This window comes from Lygodium microphyllum, chromosome 4 (assembly GCF_053477565.2).
Source record: "Lygodium microphyllum isolate KBCC chromosome 4, Lygodium_microphyllum_v1.1.10, whole genome shotgun sequence".
Lineage (NCBI taxonomy): Eukaryota > Viridiplantae > Streptophyta > Polypodiopsida > Schizaeales > Lygodiaceae > Lygodium > Lygodium microphyllum.
Window position 1 is genome coordinate 123,568,885 of NC_141138.1, and position 23,176 is coordinate 123,592,060.

At 40.8% G+C, this 23,176-nt stretch overlaps 1 protein-coding gene across 1 annotated transcript in view; it reads left to right on the forward strand.

Annotated features, from left to right (window-relative positions):
- LOC148037571 (beta-hexosaminidase 1-like) overlaps window positions 1–23,176 on the forward strand; it is a 94,258-nt gene that overhangs the window by 56,469 nt on the left and 14,613 nt on the right. Inside the window, exons 8-11 of the mRNA XM_087676525.1 lie at window positions 9,370–9,418; window positions 12,214–12,314; window positions 17,500–17,559; window positions 17,930–17,963. Of these exons, the coding sequence (XP_087532651.1) occupies window positions 9,370–9,418; window positions 12,214–12,314; window positions 17,500–17,559; window positions 17,930–17,963 (244 nt within the window). The remainder of the gene's footprint in view (window positions 1–9,369; window positions 9,419–12,213; window positions 12,315–17,499; window positions 17,560–17,929; window positions 17,964–23,176) is intronic.

Consider the following 23,176-nt stretch of genomic DNA (forward strand, 5'->3'; position numbering starts at 1 on the left):
TTGTCGCTGGACACTTGTACACCTGTTTTGCTTTTCAGCTTCCTACCCCTTCCTATATGGTTGCTGAGTCTGACCTCTCTCTTTGTTGGGCAACCTATTTTTGGAGTTGGTGAAACTAGCCTTCCTTCTTAGATAGGGTGGTAAATAACCTGATTTAACACTAATTACAGCAAGCATAAAATTCACATAAATTGAAATTGCGAATGTTACCACTTGCATATTGGACATCCGATTGGCCCCAAAATTGGCGCCCCTTGTGATATTTCTTTAGCTTGTATTGCTAAAGGTTGAAGTACACTGAGATCGAGTTTGATCTTCTTTGATCTTCAATACATCTTGCTGTCCATAGCAAATGGCAAGTCTTCAAACCAAGCTACCCCTTGGTTTGCTTGGGGATTGACCTTCAATTTGCTCCTTGATGACAAAATTTTCCCCAAACTTAATATTAGATGGTTGGCCTCTTGAAATTCTCTGAAATCCCTATATTTCAGTTGTTGAATTTCAAGTATTAGGTCTCCATTTCTGAGCACTCTTCCTAGAGTGGATGGTAAACCCTAATTTCTGCTCTAAATTAGGGTAGCAGCAGAAATTCTTCAATTGCACCCTCTTGGGACTGATTTTGGCTGAGATTTCTTTAGGGAAGTTGTGAATTGGTTTGAGAGAACGGAGAGGAAGTTGTGGAGAAAGAAATTTCAGAGTTTCATCACCAAAATAGGCTGAAATTTAATTTTGCTTTGCTATGAAGAGCTGATTTACTGTACCCCACCATCAATAGGAGCCCCACATGCAGTCACTTGTCCTTGTAGGCCCCAAACTTGCTATCACCTACTTGTAGACAGCCTACAAGGGCTGTCACTTGCCTCCAATGGCCTCTTGACCAGTTGAGGGCAACTCTTTGATAGTCTCTAATGGTTGGGCTGATCACCAATGGCTGGAAAATTGCAGCAGCAGCTCTCTCTCTTCCTCTCCCAACCTTTAGAATATTGGAATGAGGCTCCAACGGCCTTAAATAGCCTTCATCTCACTTGCATGGGCAAGTTTTGCCAAATGGTAGTCTTCTAAATGCATTTTTAAGCAATTTTTAGTCCAATTAAAGTGGTTTTCAAAGTGTTAATTATGAAAATTGATTTAATGATTAATTGTTGCTAAGACAAATAACACTATCTTGAACACCAAGGCAATGTAATGTATGAATTGAGCATAGATAGTGCCTCACAGCAATGATGTACCACATGATACTCATGTAAAGCATACATCAGTTGCAAACCACATGTAACTCATGCAAATGTACTTATTTTGTATCACTTGCAAATGTACATTGCATATGATTCATATATTCCATACGTGCTTAGCAAACGTACATCACATCAAAATGTACATTCCATGTATTCTATACTTGCCAATAACCTTGTAAATATATAGTTTCAAAGCCTAGGTGCAAACCATACCTACCATATGCATATTGACTCACAATGACTAGTATACTGAATAGAGATCTCAATGGTAGAAATACTGTCAGCATATAGTACCCTAGATGCAAATCAAGTACATCCAAGATCCACTACATAACTGAGTTTGTCCATTACTATGGGAGTGGAGATACAACCTCCCCATTGAGCATCAAGTAATACTTTGGATCTTCTATTCTTTGTTAAGCTTGAAAGAGCTTGATCCAAACTCAACTCTAACTAAAACACATCAAGCTAAAGTGCATCAGTGAGGATAACGTGCCAGGTCACCCTCCTCTATCCATTTGTATTCTTTGTTGGTGGAACAATACTGAAACTTCACCAAGAAGCACATGGAGACTTTACTTTTAACTTTAATTGTCTCAAAAATGCACTAGGTTCTAGGCCATTGTCTCTCTGGACCATATAGATTCTTGGAACTTCCACATTACTGTCGAAAAGGGTACATTGACTGCATTTTCCTTATGACTAGCACTATATGGAGCATTTGCATGACTATCATTAATACCATGAGTCTCAAACATAGTGGGCTACATGTATGCATTGCCAAACTTGTCACTTCGTTGCCAACATCATGCCAACATTGCTATAAATTGGGGTTTTCCATTCCATTTACCATACCTGGATACATTGGGCCTTGCATACCATGTATATTTGGTTGCATGCCAAATACATTTGGTCCTTGCATCCCCATGGCTAAAGTATTATCAGCCATTGCTTAGAAAATCTAACCACCACCAATGTATCCCAAGTGACCCACATTAGCATGCATTCCTTGTTGGCCATAACCAAATGGATTGGTACTACCAAGTTGGCCTTGCATATTCATTGGCTGATCCACTGGCATCATTGGCTTTTTCTCGATATCCACATTTGGAACATCATGCTGCTGCTTTGACTCTTCCTTTGCTAGATCGTGTTGTCCTGAAGCTCTAGAAGACGACTTTCCCTTTTTGCCTTTGTTGCCCTTTTTCAAGGGGTTGAAAAAACACATGAATTGAGGATCATTTGCCAATTGCACATATATTTTAGCTGCTATCCTTAGCTGATTTTTAAATTGGTCTCATTGAATTCCTCTCCCTCTTGCAAGTCATCAGCTCCTAAAGGCCTAGAAGGACCCACATTTTGGTCTAAACCACCATTGTTAGCTTGCTGTCCATGCAACATACCTTTGTGTGGATTTTTCAGATTGAGAGGCATCATCACTCCTTGATCCCATCTCACTATAAGAAGACATACTTACTATAATTACTCAGCTGAACACAATTTCAGCGCTTAAGCAAAGCTTTTAACCTTCACTTAGGTGTCTTAGCCTACCAAGTCAAGGGAAATGATGGCATCTCGGCAATGGAACCATGAAACTAGCCTTCTTTCTTGGATAGGGTGGTAAATAACCTGATTTAACACGAACTAGAGTAAGCATACAATTCACATAAACTGAAAATGCAAATGTTACCACTTAATCTTGGACATTGGGCACCTAATTGTCCCCGAAATTGGTGTCCCTCATGGTATTTCTTTAACTTGATTTGCTAAAGGTTAAAGTACACTAAGATCCAACTTGATCTCCTTCAATCTTCAATACATCTTGCTGTCCATAGCAACCGGTAAGTCTTCAAACCAAATTTCCCCTTGGTTTGCTTGGGGATTGGCCTTTAATTTGCTTCTTGGATAATGAATTTTGCCCCAAACTTAATGTTGACTAGTTGGCCTATTGAAAATCTTTAAAATCCCTATATTTCAGCTGCTGAATTTGAAGTACTAGGCCCCCATTTCTATGCACTCTTCCTTGGGTGGTTGGTAAACCCTTAGTAGAAATTCTTCAATTGCACCCTCTAGGGACTGAACTTAGCTGAGATCTCTTGAGGAAAGCTGGGAATTGGTTAAGAGAATGGAGAAGAAGCTGTGGAGAGAGAAATTTCAGAGTTTTATTGTCAAAATTGGGTGAAATTTAAGTCCGCCCTGCAGGTCACCATCAACAAGAGCCCCATATGTATTCACTTGGCCTTGTGGGATCCAAACTTGCTGGCATGTACTTGTAGACAGCCTATAGGGGTTGTTACCTATCTCCAATAGCCTCTTGACAAACTGGGGACACCTTTTTGATAGTCTCTAATGGCTGGGCTGGAAAATTGCAGCCGCAACTCTCTCTTTTCCTCTCCTAACCTCCACAACATTGGAATGAGCTCCAACAATCTTTAATAGCCTTTCCCTCACTTGCATGGGCAAGTTTTGCCGAGTGGCAGCCTTCCATTTTTTAGCAATTTTCAGTTCAATTAAATGAATTTTCAGAATGTTAATTTTGAAAATTGATTTAATGATTAATTGTTGGTCAGAAAAATAACTGTGCTTGCCAACAATTAAATTGGCTAGGCCAATTTGGCATCCAAGTATTCTTAAGCATGTGTTAACCCTTGAATTGACATTAATCAATCAATCAATGCCTAGTTCCTAATGTCATCACTGACATGGCTAATACAATCCAAAATCTGACACTAGCCACCACCTAGTATTTGTCAAGGATAACTAATTACAACCTTTTCCTTTGACACCATTGATTTCTCAACGTACTTGGCCCATCATTGTGAAATATCTAACTTTGCACATTCGATGAACACTTAATCAAATGCTAAGCAAAGCATCAACATTTGACATCCTCATGACACTGGGCGGCTTGTTTTCTCAACCTCATGAGTTATCTATGATATACCATAATTCATGGTGGATTTTGACATTTTGTTATTTTGTTTTGAGATGAAAATCGTAACGTTGCAGCTTGATCCATTCCATATTGTACATGGGCTATGCAGCTTGTTCATTTTAATTTCTTTGTGTGATATGTTTGAATCATATTGTTTGAGGTTTGAATCATAGAATAGCTTGTCCAAAGGCTAAACTTTGACGTAAGTCAATAATGGATCATGGATGTGTAAGACACTATTCTCAATTGACTCTCATGTATCATCACAGATGCTCAATTGGCCTTTTTTGGATTAAGAGAAAGTTCCATAGAGGTTTAAGACCTCTTTTCCTACTTTAAAGCTATAAAAAAACCATTTATGAAAAAACCAAGTTTCTTATTTTACTCCCTCTTGAAAGAAACTTAGGAAACGTGTTTTTAATATTTCATTTCTAAATGTTTCTAATGTTTTTGGTTGCTATGTTTCTCTGTGTTTTGGCTTACTGCTTGGTCATTTGGGACCGTAACTGCTTCTCGTGGGCCTGGTTTGCTGTTGCCTTTTGTGCTGAAGACTCATGCGTCTTGCATTTTGGGCTGAAGTCATCCAATGACTGGTAAAACCAGTATTTTTACTGGTCTGCACACTGCACTTACGTTTTTTGCATTTTCAGGTTTAGAAAGGGTTTCAATTGTTGTGATTCTTCACTACATTCTCTTCGTTGCTGCTCCACGCTCTGTCTACTCTTGCATGCTTGTGTGTATGAGCTGTTGAATGCCGAATGCTTTTCAGATTGGGCTGATTTTGGCCACAAAGTGTCCAAGGTATCTCTCTCTAACTCCTCTCTTGATTCACTCTCATGGAACCTCTGTGTTCTTCTATTAATGATAAAATCAAAGAGCCTGACTACTCTTCTTGGAGTGGTTTTACGAAGGCTTGGTTTGTGGGGATGCGGTTGTGGTATATCCTCTCTGGTTTGAATCCACATCCTCAATGGCCATCTCCACTTCCATATGATTGGGAACAGGTTAACTTTAAGGAGGCAGTCCTTGATTAGGACTTTGATGATGTTGTCATTTGTTCAGCTCTTCTTTAGTGCATCTCCAAGGAAAGTCTTCTCGGTGGTCAACTCCTATGGGGCTTTCTCGAGGTGAAGGTGAAGCTTTGCCTAATGTATGAGGCTCCATCACCCATGTGGGTTGTCACTCTCATAGACATCTTGAGACCCTCAAATTCGAGCCAATGGACCCCATTCAGTCTTTTCTTCTCAGAGTGATGACTATCCACGACCAGCTTCGTAGCATGCAATCTGCCCTTCTTGAATCACATCTTGTGGAGCTTGTGCTTTACAAGCTCCCATCTGAGTTTGGAGGTGTGGAAAATGCCTTTAGGGCACAAATTTCAATGATTCCAATTAGTTCTCTTCATATGTAATCTATGTTGTTGGAGCATGAGTCGGCCTTGAGGCTATAGGGAGGTTGTTATCAATAGTAGGTGCTCTAGAGGTTCAAGATTTCTTGGTTATAGAGACGGGTCGGAAGAAGAAGATGAATTGCTTCTTTTATGGGAAGAAGGCGCATCTTCGGAAGGATCATGAGAAGCTAGTGGGTTTTTAGAACAAGGGGGTGAAGAGCAGGGGCAACATAGGCTCTTCATCATCCTCGGACTCCAACTCTAATTGTGGTTGTGCAGCTAAGGCTGTGATCATTGAGAAATTCGTCTTCTAGCCCTAGTGATGCCATCATCCCTCACAAGTTCCCGGGCTAGAGAGGGACTATGGTACGGTGGGGCTTGCCAGCTTCATCAATTCCTTGATGTGGTGGACCTTGAGGGAGGCTTGCCACATGCATTAGGTTTGTTTGGCAGTTGGAGTCCAGGTCCGTGATGGGAGGTTTAAACAGCAAGGAGTGCTTCCTCCTAGTTTGTTCTCACATAGGGATACACTTCTGCATTGTGGCTAAAGGAGAGAAATCCATGGTCATGATGTTCTTTTGTAGGGCATTAGTGATAGGCATTGAGATTCGACTATTTTCACTTTCTATGAATCATAATTATGGATCCAATATGATCAACATTGACATCAATGTCTTTTTGAGGCACCGTGGTGGTGGCTTGATGCCTTCCTCCTTGGGTATTGGTGGTCGTAGCTGATTGCCATTGTTTGTATGTATTATGATATAGCTTCTGGCAGATCACTGTTGTGGTAGGGGATATAGTGGTGGTTCCCAAGGGTTTGTATATTCCCCATGATTGTATCTTTCATTGTGTTGATCACCCATGATCCAAGAGATGGTGCTAGTTCAGTACGTATCACAGGCTTTAGGCCTTGTGTTTAGCATTCAGCTGGGCGTTGGACACAGGTTTTTGGGCAATCCATTTTACGGTTTCTTTAGTTGTCTCGTGTCTTGCTTCAAGGCTTCTATATATGCTTCACTCTACTCGCAATTGTATCGGATCATCTTGCATCCTTGGAGAGAGGGAGACTAAAGGCACTGCTGCTAGTCATCATTGTGCCGGTGCCCTTTTGGTATTGTACTGCAAATCTCGTGCTTCATCTTAATGATTCCATTGCCCATTCATTTTGAGCTTCTTGTGTTTATGTGTTCTGTTAGTGTTCATGCTTTCTCTTTCATCCTTTTGATCATCTTTGCATTCTCACAATTGTCAGCCTCCATACATCAGGGATGCCAATTTCAATCCTTTCCTTACGTTCTTTCTAGCCAATGCAAGTCTCAATGGTTTCTTGCCTAGTCCTTAGCTAGTATATTTTCTCGTGGTACAAAGCTCAAGTGGAGGTGTTTCCAATGAGTGCAAGAATAAATAGTATGGACCCACCATGTATTTTCAGCCCCAATACCTCAAGAGGTGTTTTTGATGGCTTTTGGGTCGTTTTGAAGAGCAAACAAGCAAGGCATATTCAATTCAATGCAAGATAGAGTGTTCGGGAAGGACTAGAGCTTTTTGAAGCTTTGTGAGTGTTATGGATGTGTTTGTGCCCATGATAGAGCAAAATTAACTCAAAACCTGTTGCTGTACCGATTCTCAAGTGCTTAGGCATCTGTGATTAAGCATGAACCAACTTCCATGCAAGAGGAGTGCCTAGAGTGCATTTGATAATGTCCAATGCCCAAACAATGTTTTTGGCAAGCGTATAATGCATCTTGAGCATGCAAGTATAAGTCCAAATGACAAAAAATTGCAGGTTTTGCACCCCACCTTGATGCCCAGCTTTAATGGATGCAAACTTCATGCAATATAGCTGTTATGTAAGATGGATGCCTTAATGCTCAATAGGTTTACTCAAGTAAGAGTACAACATGCAAGTGCGAAAATCAATTGGTGTAAGCCAATTTATTTTCACACACATCCTAATTCCACAAAAAATGGGGAGCTCACTTGGGCTTCAGATGGGTAAGCAGAGGGCAAACAATCAAATATCTTAGATACAAGGTAGGGCTTGATATCACAACTCCTTAGCAATTCCTACCAGTGGCATTGAGCAAAAGATGGTATACTGAAGCACTGCATGTCCCTCTCTAGAGGGCACAACCCTAGTTGTCAAACACCTCTTACTAGCAACCACCTTGTACATACATTTATGTTGGTGCTTCTTTGCAATCTATATAGTTTAGCTACGTTGCTTGGTTTGGATCTTCTTCTGGTCAGGCTGAGATGGATCCGAGGATTCTTAGACCAAAGTGGCATGGAAGAACATTGGGAGGCTTGGGGATCATTGATTCACAGTGCCATAGTTAGGCCCAACTGGACAAAGTTGCTCATTGAAGGCCTCTGTCAGGTGGTCAAACTTGAAAGCGGCTTCTCGAAGAAGGCTTCCAAGAATGTCCCCTGTACCTTGGGAAGAGTCGAAGCCCTCCTTGACAAGGATCTTCACTATAGCACCTACCACCCTTTTGTTAAGCTAAAAAGGTGCATTACGCATTAGACCTTAATTAGCTCAGTTAAAAAGCCCCAAAACTCAAAATTGAAATGCTAAATAGAGTTTTTGGGTCCCATATGCAAACTCTCAGAGTTTGGTTGGTTCCTCATCTATAAATACATGTTGTGCTCAGTCACTTGGCATCCCCTGATCATTCAATTCAGTCTACTCCATCCAGTCTACACCACCTTGTGGCTGCCAGCTCCATCGCCTGTTGCTGCCACTCCTCAACCCTTGGCATTGTCATTCTCAGCTGTTGCCTACCCATCTAGAGGTTGCTGCTGCTGCATTTTACAGTCTAGCTGCTTGGCAACTGCATCTACACTCCTCTTCAACCCTTTGGCAGCTGCATTTTGCTGATTCCAGCCTTGGTCATCCTGCAAGTCACCATCTACAGCCTGTTGAACAGCCACATTGACTGCTGCAGCACCTTACAGCTTGTTCCCAGCTGCTGCCCTGCTTTCCAGCCATGTGGACAGCTGCATTTTCGGGCCTGATCAATTGCTTGCTGCTGGACAGTTCCTTGCGGATAGACACTACTTGGATACTTAGAGATATGTACTGTTTGATCCTCCTATTGTATCTCTTCAAGGGCGCTATTTTGTCATGAGATCACCTTAACTTCTTTTCACAGTATAGCACTGACCATCTTTTAGCATGCGACACTTGGATGTCTAGTGATGATCAACATTGTTCATGGTTTTGTCTCATAGGCTGATTTTGGCCTTAGAAGACGTTAAATATCTTTCTTTCTTTCTTTCTTTCGATCTATCCTCTTTTCTCTTTGAGTTTGGACGTCTGATTGCCATGTTTGGTATCTCTGCTCTTTCTTTCTTTCTTTTCTCATTTTTTAATTTGTCACATTGTGGTGGATACTGGGGCTTGCAACCCTCCATGTTATATCTGTTTGTTAGCGAACATGTGCCATGGACCATTTCTCTCTTTTCTCTGTTTCTTATTGGCTATTTTTTGTATGCCAGGGCTAAAATTTGTTTTTCCCTTGCTGAAGGATCTTTTACTTCTCATACTTGCTCTGACAAAGACTGGGAGAAATATTTGTTGCTTGGATTTGGTCTGAGTACAACCTTTGTTTTTGCATGTTTCTGTTACTTACATGCTTAGTCTTTATGATATTTTTAAAGATGAATCTGAATTTTCTTTTCACCTGTTTATTTCAAGTGCCAGTTCATGTGTTGACCAGGCTGAAAAAATTGTTCGCTCAGCACTTTCAGTTGTACCCCCGTTACCAAATTTCATGTCACTTTTATCATTTTTTCTTCAACAGGTATCCGAGTTATGGCAGAAATAGATGTTCCAGGTCATGCAGAATCATGGTAAGTGCTCAATGAATCAACCTCACCTGTCTAAGTAAAACTTCGTAAACCATATACAAAGTTCAGGTAGCGACCAGAAGATTGATTAGTTACCATATGTGGTCGCAAATAATTGTTTCAAGATCTTCATGAAAAGACAGCAAACGGATCTTACACACTTCCTCTCTCTGCCATAGTAATGAAGAAAAAAACATGGTACTGTCTCCAAAGGTGTGAATAACTCTATGATGCTGAGATAGACGTAAGAGCATGTGCATTCTGTATTTATGCATGATAATGGGATGCTGCTCTTTGTGGGTCAGTGTTCTAAAAGTAGAGTGTTTGGGACAAAAATATGAATGTGACAACTAGACCCAAAATACCTAAACTTGGTAGGAAGTTGTTTACCTCTCAGGCCTCCAAGCAAGGCTCGCTGATGCCTGTCTCCTCCCAGGCTTTGGTGATCTTGTAATTATTGATTGTCCAGAAATCTTGTTCAGTTAGTTTTACCAGGCAGACTTCTGTGATGAGAGACTTAGTACTAAGACTTATGCAACTTAGTAGGCTTGTGACTTGTGAGGAAAGGGGACTAATGTGACTCACGTGAGTTGTGTGACTCATGTTACTTGGCAACAATTCAAAGATTGTAGTTTGGTATGTGACATCCATCTAGTTAAACTTTGAGGTGTTTTGAGATATGTCACTTGTGAGAATGAGCAGTGAAGGTAGGAGAGCACAAATGCTTAACTCTGAGAACCATGGACAGCAAAAGAGAGAACACAAAACTCAAAGAACAAATAAATGGGCAATGGAATCCACAGCACAAAGAATGAGATGTGCCACACAGACCACATGGGTGATGACACGTGTGAGGACCAGCAGTACCTCTAGACTCCCTCTTGTCAAGTGGATGTGGTGTGATACCCACATGAATGGAGGAGTGAAGTGTATAGACTACCGAAAGAGACCTGAGACAAAGAAGGTAGCCCTAAATGAGCTAACCAGTTGTCCATATAAGCAATGAATGTGCTGACTATGAAAGGCTGATCTCCACTTGTTAGCTCCTCCACACAACAAATCTATGCACATGTGCCCAGAACCATCCCTTTTCTTAACCAGGAATATAGGTGAATAACAAGGAAATGAACTAGGCTGAATCGATTGCTTTGCCAACAAATCACCCGACTCACAATTTCCTCGTACGAGCCAGCAGTAACCCTGTAAAGTGGATTACTACTTGGCACTAGATCAATGGGATGGTCCTTAGGTCTCATTGGTGGAAGTATCTCTGGCAAAGATGTAGAAAAACAGTCCTTGTGCTCATGCAAGAATGCTGTCTGCTCTTTACCGAGCTCTTTACCGAACTTAGACACATTTACATTAGGCTCACTACTTATTTCATTATCAAAAATCAAGCATAGTGAAATATGATTTTTTATTATTGAGGGAATAGCAGTAGTTGATACAATTGAGACAGATTTGCCCTTATGTTCTACATCTAGGTTGACACTCGCACATGTATTGGGGTGCAAAGACTCCAGAATAGCACCCAAGGAAATGAGTTATAACTATCTAGTCTCATAGGTGGACAAAAGTTTGTCAGGGTCTTATTTGGCAGGAATGTCCTGTTTGGTGGATATGCCATTATACTATCAATCTGCTTTTCTTTCCTAGATCAAGCCTTGGGAAATCTGGTGTGCCCTCCTTGTGCATTTAGTAATACACATAGATCTCTATCTTTACACAATTTTGATGCTGCCCATCTGAGTGTTAGCATTAGTGCAGGAAGTAAAGGGATGCCTAGTTAAGAGGCATGTTTTAACTTGAATTGGGGAAAGTATACAGGTCTATTTTGTGTGTGTGCCATGTGGTATATTTGTTAGTCTCCATGCCCTGCTGTCTTATATCAAACTCTTGTTTTGCTGCCATTCCTCCATAAGAGGGACAGTGTAATCAAATAGGCAGCAACCAAAGGTTAAAAATGTGGGTAGCCTTTTGTAAATGTGTTTATCAAAGAGAGGGTGAAATGACTGCAGTCTCCCTCTGACTAAGGAGGAGGATTAACTAGAAGCAAGTTTTTGGTGAACACTGAAAACAAGAAGGTTATAGCACCTACAATAGAAGTGGACATAGAATTACACAACCAAGTCAATTTTCTTTGTCATTTGTTGCTGAGTATGAAACACAGCTCATCAATGTACAAGAAGAATAAACTTCACCACTAAGTGTGCTAGGAGAAAACAGTGGTAAGACACTTTTAAACATTAGTAAGAAGCATCTTTGTATCACTGATATAATAGCTTTCATTCAAGGCCTGATGCAGCAAGCATCTAAAGTAGCCATCAAAATTAAATGTCAGGCTCCTAAAATTGTATGTTTCCTTTCAGTATGCCCACACACATGTACATGCACGTGCGCACGCGCGCCCATACACACATGCACATGTGCACACATTGTTGAGTATGAAATGAGTATTTTAGTAAAAATGAAATTTCATGATAGAAAAATACAGCCAAAGATCGGAAAGCTTAACCAAAAAACTTGTTATTGAGTATAAGGTGAAAAGTTGTCATGTTTGCTGCAGAGTGTTTCTTACTCTCAGGCTTTCTGATAGGGGTGCATGCATACTCACACACACATACACATGTGAACACATTGTTGAGTATGAAGTGAGTATTTTAGTAAAAATGAAAGTCCATGATAGAAAAATACAGCCAAAGACTGGAAGGCTTGACCAAAAACTTGTTATTGAGTATAAGGTGAAAAGTTGTAATGTTTTACTGCAGAGTGTTTCTTACTTTTGGGCTTTCTGATAGGGGTTATGGATATCCTGATTTGTGGCCTTCAGTTGACTGTCGAGAACCACTTGATGTAAGCCAGAATTTTACATTTGAAGTCATCGATATCATCCTTTCTGGTAATTTGCTCTTTGTTGAGTTTTGCATTTTTTTGTACGAAATTTAACCATCTCTCCTTTTAAAGCTTGTAAAGTTGTGCTTGCAAGCATTTTTGGTTGGAAGTGGTCATGCAGTTTGGTAGTTGAAATTGCTCTCACTTTAGCCATGAGGTGTGTATACGTTTGTGTCTGTATGCTGAATTCTGATTGAACTAATGAGAATTGTTGCCTATTTCCAGATATGCCTAAAACTAGAAGAATGTCCACTATAGTGTATGAATTGAGCTAACATAGTACTAAGATTGTGGGGTAAATTTAGCTAGACTCAAGTATGCTCATGCTTTATGGAGAATGAAAGAACCACCCAAGATGAGGTTTAATTGAGGTAGATGCATCATTTAACCAAAGTGTAAGCTTAATTTAGTTCATGGGACGGGTTGGTTTAGACTTTGATCAAGGATTCACAACTTTGTTGCTTGAAGTAAACAATGAATTTTGAATGATATTATAATGAAGCAGTTTTGCTTTAGAGATGTGGTGATTCATCACCACTTCATTGACACATGGCTATAACAACTAGTGTGCTGTATTACCAAACATCTTCATGTATATTGTCATGGTAAGTTTGGTTCTATTGTTGTGGTAAGTGAAGTATGGCTCTTAGTAATTCTATTGTAGAAAGGGCTCTTTAATTTGTTTAGTAAGATGTCAACCTTGGGTTGAAAATCTAATTGACACCCAAGCTCATGTGTCATGCAGAAGGCATAAAGAGTTGTTAAGTTTCACTATTTTTCAAGAACATGATTGGGACTCTTTGCAATACTAGTGTTGGTCTTTATGTTTCCACTCATTTTCATTTTCAAAATTTCCTATTTATTGAGCATTCTTTAACAACATTTAGTTTTGTGTCCTAAGCCCTACATCTTACATGGTACTTGAGCAGTAATTTTCTTTGGACTAGGAAAGTGTTTGTTGCTAATCATATCAAGTTCAGGACGAAAAGCCCTAAACATCTCTGGTCCTCATACTCCATGACATGACAGAGCCGTCCAAAGCCCTCATGGAAGAGGCAGCGATATCTTCCCCGTATGTCATAGTACACTATACATTTGCACATTTAGTACTTCTCCATCTCAGGCTCTCAACCATAGAGTTGACATATATTGTCCTCTGCTGGAATATTTATCCTTCTGCCAGTTTCTCTCTTCAGCCAATGGGAAGAGGTGAAAAGCTGTTCAATAGCAGCCTACATGCTGTGGGAGAGGTGCGTGTCCATATACTATGGTCTGACAATAAATCCATCCTTGGAGAGTTTATAAAACCCCATATTTGGTCCTAGAGGGAGAGGCAGCTGGATCCACGTCCTCCTTGTCTCAACCCAATGAACATTGGCCCTTGATGACTGAATTCAGCTCGGAATGGCTGAGGAGAGTGTGAGATAATGCGGGCTATAGTCAAAAGGTGGAAGCCGGTCAATCCAGCCGATGGAACCTCATCCAACTGGCCCTATTTGAGTACTAACATTTCCTCTCACCTGCTGTTACTAGCTGTCTAGAGGAGGTCAATGTCAGTCTAGGATATCATTGGTGTGAGAGCTCCCATAACTTGTGTAAGGTCACTGCTCTAAAGAGTGCCTCACAACCATAGGTGCTGCCCCCAACTTTGCATTGACGGTGGGGTCTAGGGTGGAGGGCTTACTCCTAATCATGCATGATATCATCATGGTCAATGGCCTCCATCCTCTCCCATCTCCCGTGGAGAGTGTGGATGATCTGTATCCAAATCCTCAAAAGAGTCTTAGCTGTGGATACATCCTGAAGGTCAATAATGTGGCTACACCTTGTGGTCCAGATGTTCCAACCTGTAATACTAGCACTCACCTACCATTTGTGACATTGTCTCGTCTTCAATGTGCCTGTGAGTAGTTTGGAGTAGGAATCTTGTTCAAATGTTGCCCAATAATTTTGAAAGATAGGCTCCCCTGAACATCATCACATCCACATGCTAGGACTCTATCTATGACCCAAGCTATAGCCCCCCAGGTTACGACCATGGCTTATGCTATGCCATGGAATGTCATCATGAGGGCTCACCAGACCTCCTGAGCTTTGGGACACTCCCATAGGCAATGTTTTTGCATCTCCTCTAGCTCGTCACATCTCACACATGCTAGCGATTCCCTACTGTATTGAAGCCAAGTGCCAACTACTAAGCTCTCGTGAGCTAATAGCCATAGGAAGAGGGATATCTTCCTATGCCTAATGTTCTCATCTAGCCTCCTCCAAAAGTCCAATAAGAAATGAAATGTGTTGAGATGCCCTGTTTGTACCAATCACAGGTGGCTGTTGGTTGTTGGCTATGCTTTGATCCTGAGCAGTTGTATTCTCTTCCCAAGCCTAATGGTGTAGCCAAAGAAGGCCACATCACATGGTCTAGCAAGAAAAGCATCTCTCTGCACTTGCTCTCTTGGCCATTGTAGTCTTTGTAAAGGCCTCGTTTGATAAGCCCAATATCTCCATCCATCTATAAGACAGATGGTCGGTTTTGGGTCAATGTGCCACTTCCTCTCAAAGTATGCCACTACTTTGTTCCTCTGTCTAGAGTATCTTGTGAACTTCGTGAGATCCAAGTCCTCTTGCGTGTCCATCCTTCTCTACTAGAAAAGTGAATGCCTTGTCTTTGGTAGTCATAGTGACTACTAGAAGGATTCCACTCTGGAAAAGAGACCAACCTAGGTTTGAGAATCGTCTGTATCCATCTACCACTCAGGAGGTACTCCCTCTATCACAGCCTAAATTATAGCCCTGGCTTCCCTGAGAGCTTCTAGTCTTTGCCTTTGAATCTCTTGCAGTAGCTCCTGAAATGTGAACCTATCTCCTAGAGAGGCAGTGACCTATGCAGAGAATCTCCTCCAAGATAGATAAGTCCTTTGTCCAAGGGTGTTGTTTGACTTTAATCTCAAGTGATGATTGAAGAGAAGGCATTGCCTTCTCTTCTCTTCAGTTGCACTCAGTGGTAGCCAGTGGAGGCCGGAAGAAATAGATCTCCATGCTATGATGATAGCAACTACAAATCTGACCTCAGAGCTCCTTAAGTCTTTGGTCCTGATCTGTTGAAAAATTGAGTGAATGTTGCACTCGGTGGTAGCCAGTGGAGGCCGGAAGAAATAGATCTCCATGCTATGATGATAGCAACTACAAATCTGACCTCAGAGCTCCTTAAGTCTTTGGTCCTGATCTGTTGAAAAATTGAGTGAATGTTGGGTTGCCATGGTCCTCCATGTACATGTGTGATGGATTGAAGCCTCTTTATTAGAAACTTTTTCTAAGGCTCCTTACTTGGAAGAAGACCCTTAACAATGAGCTTGGTGAAGAAGGATTTGCTCTGGCAATCTAAGTCTACGATCCTCAAGCCTCCCCTAGACCTAGGCTATGTGATGACATTCCAAGTCACCTTTGCTCTAGTCGGGCTTCATCTCGTGTTGACCAAATAGAGCTCCTGATAAGGTAGTTCACTTGGCCAATGCAATACTTGGAGTTTGGAGGATGCCCAATAGGAAGTAATGTACCACATGGTAGCAAGAAGGACTTGGTTGGTGACTACTACTCTCCTTGCTAACGATAGTCTCGCGGAGCTTCAATATAGGAGCTTTTGTCTGATGCTCAGAAGAAGAGGTGCCAATTGCCGCTCTGAGATGATGTCAATCCCCACATGGCATCCAAGATATCTCACCATGATTGAGGGAACTCTTGTGAAATCTGTGTGCGATCGCCATTCTGGTTGCCTAGTGTCACATACCCAAAAGTCATAGGACTTGTGCCAATTAATTAAGGCACACGTTGCTTTTTAAAAGATCTCCATGGCTATTGTAAAGGCCCTGAAGTTACTTCCATCCCTGTCTAAATACATTGTTGTGCCATCAACAAATTCTACATCAAGAAGCTTCGTAAACTCAAGGATGGGGAGGTTGAGACATGTGATACCGGTGGATCTGTCTCTCAAGGAACTCATGGCCTTCTCTATAAAAGAACAAGAAGGGGGTCAATGGGCAACCCTATCTCACTGATATCTGGATGTTGAATCTCTCTCCTCTGGCTCCCCCAGTCATAACCTAGCCATGTATTGATGAATAGAGCCACTACTTCCCTAACCCACTACTTTGGGAATCCCATCCTCATTGTTGCGCCTTCCAAGGAGTACTTTCTCCCTTCTTATCGTTTCAGCATGTGAGACCATTTGATCTTGACCACTATGATAGTCTATTGAAGAGAGCTAGGCTATATGCACTCACCATCGGCAATATGTGTGTTCCATATTCTGACAGCTTGGGCTGATCTAAGTAACCCCACCTCATCCAGCACAAGCTCTTGGAACATCTCATTACTTGTCTCATAGAAAGCATATTGACTATTTCCTATACCAGCATTGAAGTCTCCTAATAGTAAAACATCTTGATGCTTGTGAATCTCATGATGTCTTTGTAAAGTGATGCATATATAGATGTCTCTGTAGAGGCGAATCCAGAGTATGCTAGGGGAAATAACATCTTGCAACATAGATATCCTTAGGTCTATTTGTGTGCACTCTAATCCACATGTATCTAGCTTCTACATCTTTATGTACCACATGGATCAGATCTTCAAGCCCTTCTCTAAACATAACAGCTACACCACCTAATCCTTTCGTCCCTCCAAGTCTCCAGGGATGAGGTCAACATGTACTTTTCCACCTATATCCATGTATATTTGGTAAGTTGCTACCCATACACTAGTGTGTCTGTACGTACATAGCAATATCCAAGTTCTTGAATATATCTTCAAAGTACCGTGCATCAAGCCTCAAAGCTCCATCACAGTTCCAAAATTACAGTTCCAAACTGTCAAATTTGATTATCTTGAATGGTCTTTTCTAGCACAACTCATGCAAATGATGGGGAATGTCTCATTTGATTTACACTATTGTCAATGATTCTTCCTCCAAAGTCATGCTTAATGGTGGCATTATAGAGCTGTTCATCCTTTCCAAGTTTGTCAGAAAGGGCGACCCTTTGAACCCTCTGTTTTTCGCTCTTGCTACAGATCCTATTCTATCAATGCTATTACATTTGGATCTCTTGGAATAAAACACACACACACACACACACACACACACACACACACACACACACATCACATTACAAGTGGAAAATTGTGAACTTTTTTTGCAGATTTGAAGAAGGTTTTTCCTTTTGGATTTTTTCATCTAGGAGGAGATGAAGTAGACACTAGTAAGTGTTTCCTTTTAGCTTTCCTTTTATATAAATATTACCTTATGCTAAAGAGGTACCATTAAACAATTTTTCACACACCCAACCAACACTTGACACCCCAACCAAAACAAACAACCCCCCTCACACTCACACACACAACAACAACCTTTCCCCTCTTCTTCCCCTTTTAAACAAGTTTCCCCCGAGAAAGGGGAGAAGAGTCTGTCTCTTATTTATAATACTGTGTTCATGATGTTTTGATGTTAATGGGTAACTGGTCATAATTGCTTAATTGTGGAAATATATACTTTATCTTAATTAAGTCCTATTTTGTGACCTTTTAGTACTTGGTTTGACATCATTGTGGGCATGCTTTTTCTCAATACAGCTTGCTGGAATAATACTCCTCATGTCAAGCAATGGTAAGGATTTTTGGAAGTTCCAATATTGACCAAATAAATCTATTTGTTGGTGTTTCAAGACTCCTGAGAAGTTACCGAATTAAATTGTTTAAGGGTGATGGTTATAGACATTTTGTGCTTGTTGTTTTGCCAGCACATCTTTATAGTCTTTCAAAGTGTGAATTAGGATTAATAACTCTGGTTGTAACTAAGATAAATTGAAGATATGAACGAAGGTTTCTTAATGTGTTAAACGCATCACAGCAGCACAGTCTTGGACTCCTTTACAGATTGGAATGATATCTATATAGGTGCATGTGTTTAGATGACTTTAGTGTAGGCTTAGACCCCTGGATAAACAAAAAGAGCTAGGATGCATGAAGGATAGTTTGTTAGGAAAGATGTAATTGCTTGAAATCTGTTTTCACTTCTCATCTAGAGTATGGAGTTAGAGTCTGCTATGTGCAAATAATAGAATGTTCCAGAGAGTCCAAAGTGGCAGTGTTGCTGTTATGTATGTGTGTTGTACTATATAGCACTTTCAGTATCCAAGCCTATATGCCACCCATATGCTGATTAGTACTGGGTGGTTCAATACATTCTGCTTTACTACTGTGATTTCTAGTGTGGCGTGAAATGATCAGTCCATGAATGAATATTTGGAACTGAGATTTGTTATATAAATCACGAATTGGTAATGATTCAGTCAGACTTAGAAAAAATCTTCATCAATCTTGAATGGTCTTTTCTAGACCAGCTTATGAAAATGATGAGATTTGGCTCTTAATTTTCTCATTTGATTTACACTATCAGCAGGGATTCTTCCTCCAGAGTTATGCTTAATGGTGGTGTTATAGAGCCTTTCATCCTTTCTCGATCGATTAGACAGGGCTGCCCTTTGAGTCCTTTGTTCTTTGCTCTTGCAACACATCCTATAGTGACAATGTTATCACATTTGGCTGCATCCTTCAGTGCAATATTTAATTGATCAAGCCTTGGCTGATGATACATTTATGTTCTTGAAAGTTGATAAAAATATATCTTTGCAAAGCAATAGACACATGAGACTTTTTTGCATTGGTTTCAGGGCTACATATTGATACCACAAAATCTCCTTTTTTTAGTTCTACAGAATGGTTCTTGCAGGCTTTGGGTTTGCAAAGAGAGGTGGTATCTTAGGATAATATTACAAGACATTTGGGCTGCCCTTGGTGTCAAAGTTTTGTCTAAGAAGTTGCTTGAATATGTGCTGTTGACAAGTTTATTTGTCTATTGGAAATCACACGTATGGCCTTTTCATGTATGTCTTAAAGTGCCTCAGACAATCATGGTACTAATGATTTCATATTATTTACCATTGCTTGGTCAAAGTCTAATCCATGGGATATCACTCCAATTTATTCTCTTAATGCTTTGAAAAAAGGATTCTACACAATTTGGCATTTCTTGGATTTCTTGGAATTATATATGTATACTGAAAAGAATGGGGGGTGGAGCTATTTTTGATGTGGATCATTTCTCTTGGGCATCTAGCCCACTTAATGGCCTTGTGACTTGTCCTCCCTAAAGAAGAGAGTACTGGAAGGTCACATCCACTATGTGAGAATGATAATTAAAGTACAATCCCTAAGGTACCAAAGTACCACACCCCCTTACGGGTGTTCACATGGGGAAAGAATCCTTCTTTAGCTAGAAGGTAAAAAGTGCTTGTGGATAAGGGACCATTCACGCCAGAACCAAGGAGGAGCACGATCAGTGTAACAACATTGAGTTGACAAATTGAGAGGATGCACATGAGAGAGAGACACCTTTAGGAGTAGAACAAAACAATGAGAGACTAAGGCACTAACACCTTTAATCAGCCACTTGACCACATTTGGAACATGCAACAGCCAATCATGGCCATGCAAGTGAAACTTGATGGAACACGGAATGTAAACAAATGTAGGGATGGTAGGGTCATCAATCTCATTCAATGAAGGCTTGTTAACCATATAGATCCGCTCACTATAGAACCATAATCGCTACTTGCTAGAGTAGTTAGCACCCCAATTCAACGAGACCAACCCAAAGTTTCCCTTGAAAAAAATTTACCAAATCAAGGATGATATTCTTAGCTACTTGGAATAGAACGAGCAAGTATGTGAGGATGATAATCTTGATCTTGCCTCAAAGCCAATACAAGCCCTAGGGCTGAGCCTTGGTGAGAAGAAACAAACTAGGGATGCATGCCTAGATGCTAGTGAGCACTCATCCCTTGCAGCCCTCACGGACCTCCTTGATGAGAAGGTGGTTGAAGCTACACATGGGACACACATAGAACAACAAGGTAGAAAAGACATACCAGTGAACTATTGAGTGTTTAGAACATTGAGGTGGCCTCAATTCAATATGAGAGCACTCTCAACTTTGAACAAGGAACCAATTTGAAGGATTGGAACTTAGAAAAAGGGCACATACTCAAGAGTGTGGAAGTGCTTACCCAACTTCACAATGAATATGTTGTTGTGGTCAGTGTGACCTTGCTCAACAATAGTTGCAATAAATGCACAAAGTGCAACAAATACTTCTAAGCCGATGTGCAAAACGTACTCTCACAAGTATCGAAATCCCAACACACGATATAAATGCAAGTACCAAAATTGTCTAAAATTGTTGCATGCCTCAAAATGCATGCCAAAATTGCCCAAAACAGTACTAAATCTACAATACATAGCAATTTATTGTTGTACTAGACTTCATCTTAGGATGCGTGTCGGACCCAAAAATAAAAAAATCCCTAAATTTCTCCCACCAATGTCGAAGAAATTGCACAGTGTTAGCGATTTCGGTGGAGATTTATGCATATGAGCTCAAATTGGACAAAAGCCAAATTTCCTCGAAGAAATTTTAAAAATTGGCAAGTTGGTCAAAAATCTCTAAATTTCTTGGTATCGAGTGTGAGGAATTGAAAATCTCTTTGAAATTGGGGATGACACGGCAAGATGGATGAGAAATTGCACAAATTTCCGAAAACCCCCAAATTTAGAAATTAGGGTTTCTACGTTTTTTTTTTCAGATCTGCAGAAAATGGCAGGTAGGGATGAGGAAATGGCATTCAAGGTTGAGAAAATGAGGGGTAGGGCTGAGAGAGGCTTTGTGTAAGATTGTGTATGGGATTGTATGGGACGAATATGTTGAGAGTATGGATGAAGTGTGTGCTAAAGTGAAGTTTCATCTCTCTCTCTCTCTCTCTTTGTGAGTACAGGATGAGGAACGCACACTTTATATCACCATATGCTGATTCCCCCCCATGACATGGGGAAATCGCCCTGTGTGGCTCTAAATGAGGATATTTGGGAGTTCTTGAGGGAGATAGATATCATTCTATGAGGGGACTTTAATGCTAGGATAACATCCCTCCCAACACGTGTCTCTCTTCGATGCATCTGAAGAGATATTACATGAGTAGGATGTTTTAGAATTACAGATGGAGAGGATATCTTAGGTCACGGGAGAAGTCATAGAGTATGGGAGATATCTTTTGGAGATGTGTACGGCACATGCACTAGCCATTCTTAATGACCTAGTAGATACCCCTATTAGGTGCCTTCACATGTTACCCCTATTTGCGTGTTGCCAACACGATAGATTATGTACTTGCTCCATTACTGCTTATATCCCATATTCAAGACCTCTTAGTCCCACCATCTCTCCTCAAAGTTTCAGTAGATTATGCTTATTTATCTTTCATTATAGATCTCCAATTTATTGATATGCAAACCCAACATGCAGACCACCAACACTCGAGGTACTTCTCTAGAGAGAGAAAGGATATCTATGACACAAAGATCCTTAGAGTGTTATAGAATATAGACATCAACATTCCACTATGAGAGCTCACCCAACAGTTTAGTGGGGCCCTTCACACAACAACAGGTGTAGCTTTCCCAAACTTAGCCTAAACAGAGAGCCTCCACTGGGGTAATATCTGGAGATAGTTGGTATGATGATGAGTGCCGCGAGACTAAAGCTCACATCATTAGAATCCACTACCGACAATTAAGCACAATTACTCATCACACGTCTAACAGAAGAAGAGAGTATTCCTAGCTCAATTCAGGGAGGGACTTGTACCAGTTGTTCTTGAGTCAAGATTCTAGAGAGGCTTGGAGGCTTTTTAGAGAGCATTGTCTAGCCACACCCATTATATCCCTTGATACATGGGAGTAGTATCCATCTAGTCTCTATACAATAGCAGGTCAACCTCCTCTCCCCTATCCACTAGAGCCTTGCCCAGAGACCACCACCTTCTTTACATAGAGTAGGGACTGTGATGCTATTAATAGACTTAGTAGAGGCACGTCACACGATCATGATGGATGAGTAGCGGAGCACTTGATTCATGCTAGGGACTTGGTAGTAGGGGTTCTAGCTTACATGTTTAATAGAGTCATGTGGAAAGGGCTTTGAGAGAGCTAGAGTACAAATAGTATTGTGCCTATCCTCAGGGCATGGGATCGTACTCTACCTAGCAACTATTGGACTATTATGGTTGGACATACATTGACTAAGTTATGTGGTTCCATTCTTGAGTAGGAGTTGAGCAGGTGGGCAGAGATGTTGGGTCTCAGAGAATGGGGACATGTTGGCTTTAGGAGAGGCTTCTCTACATTAGATCACATCCTCACACTCAGAGGGATCATTTGAGGAGGGTAGAGCTCATGGCCAATGGATCTACTATTGCTTTGTGGATTTCCACAAAGCCTTTGATAGAGTGCCAGAAGACATGTTGATATACACGACAAATGCTATGGGAGTGCATAAAGAGCTTAATTGGGGGATTTTGGCATTGTGTAAGAGGGTTATTGGCAGAGTAGGGACAAATGCTGGCCTTTCAAACGTTGTTTACTCCACCATTGGGGTGAATCAGGGATGCCCCTTCTCTCCAATGCTATTTGGCATATACTTTGATGGGATTGCTGATTACATATCTTAGGGAGGAGATAAAGGAGCTCCAATACGACATTGTATTGATACCTGATTCTCCAGAAGGATTATAGAGACTTTTAGATGCACTACACTCTTATGCATTAGACAACAGGCTCTTAGTGAACCTTGGTAAAACCAAGGTGATGGTGTTTAACACTACACCATAATCAGTTAGGAGATCAGCACCTAAACTCACAAATGGGTAGGAGGAGTTGGAGTATGTAGATTCCTATACATATTCAGGAGTATTATTTACAAATCCC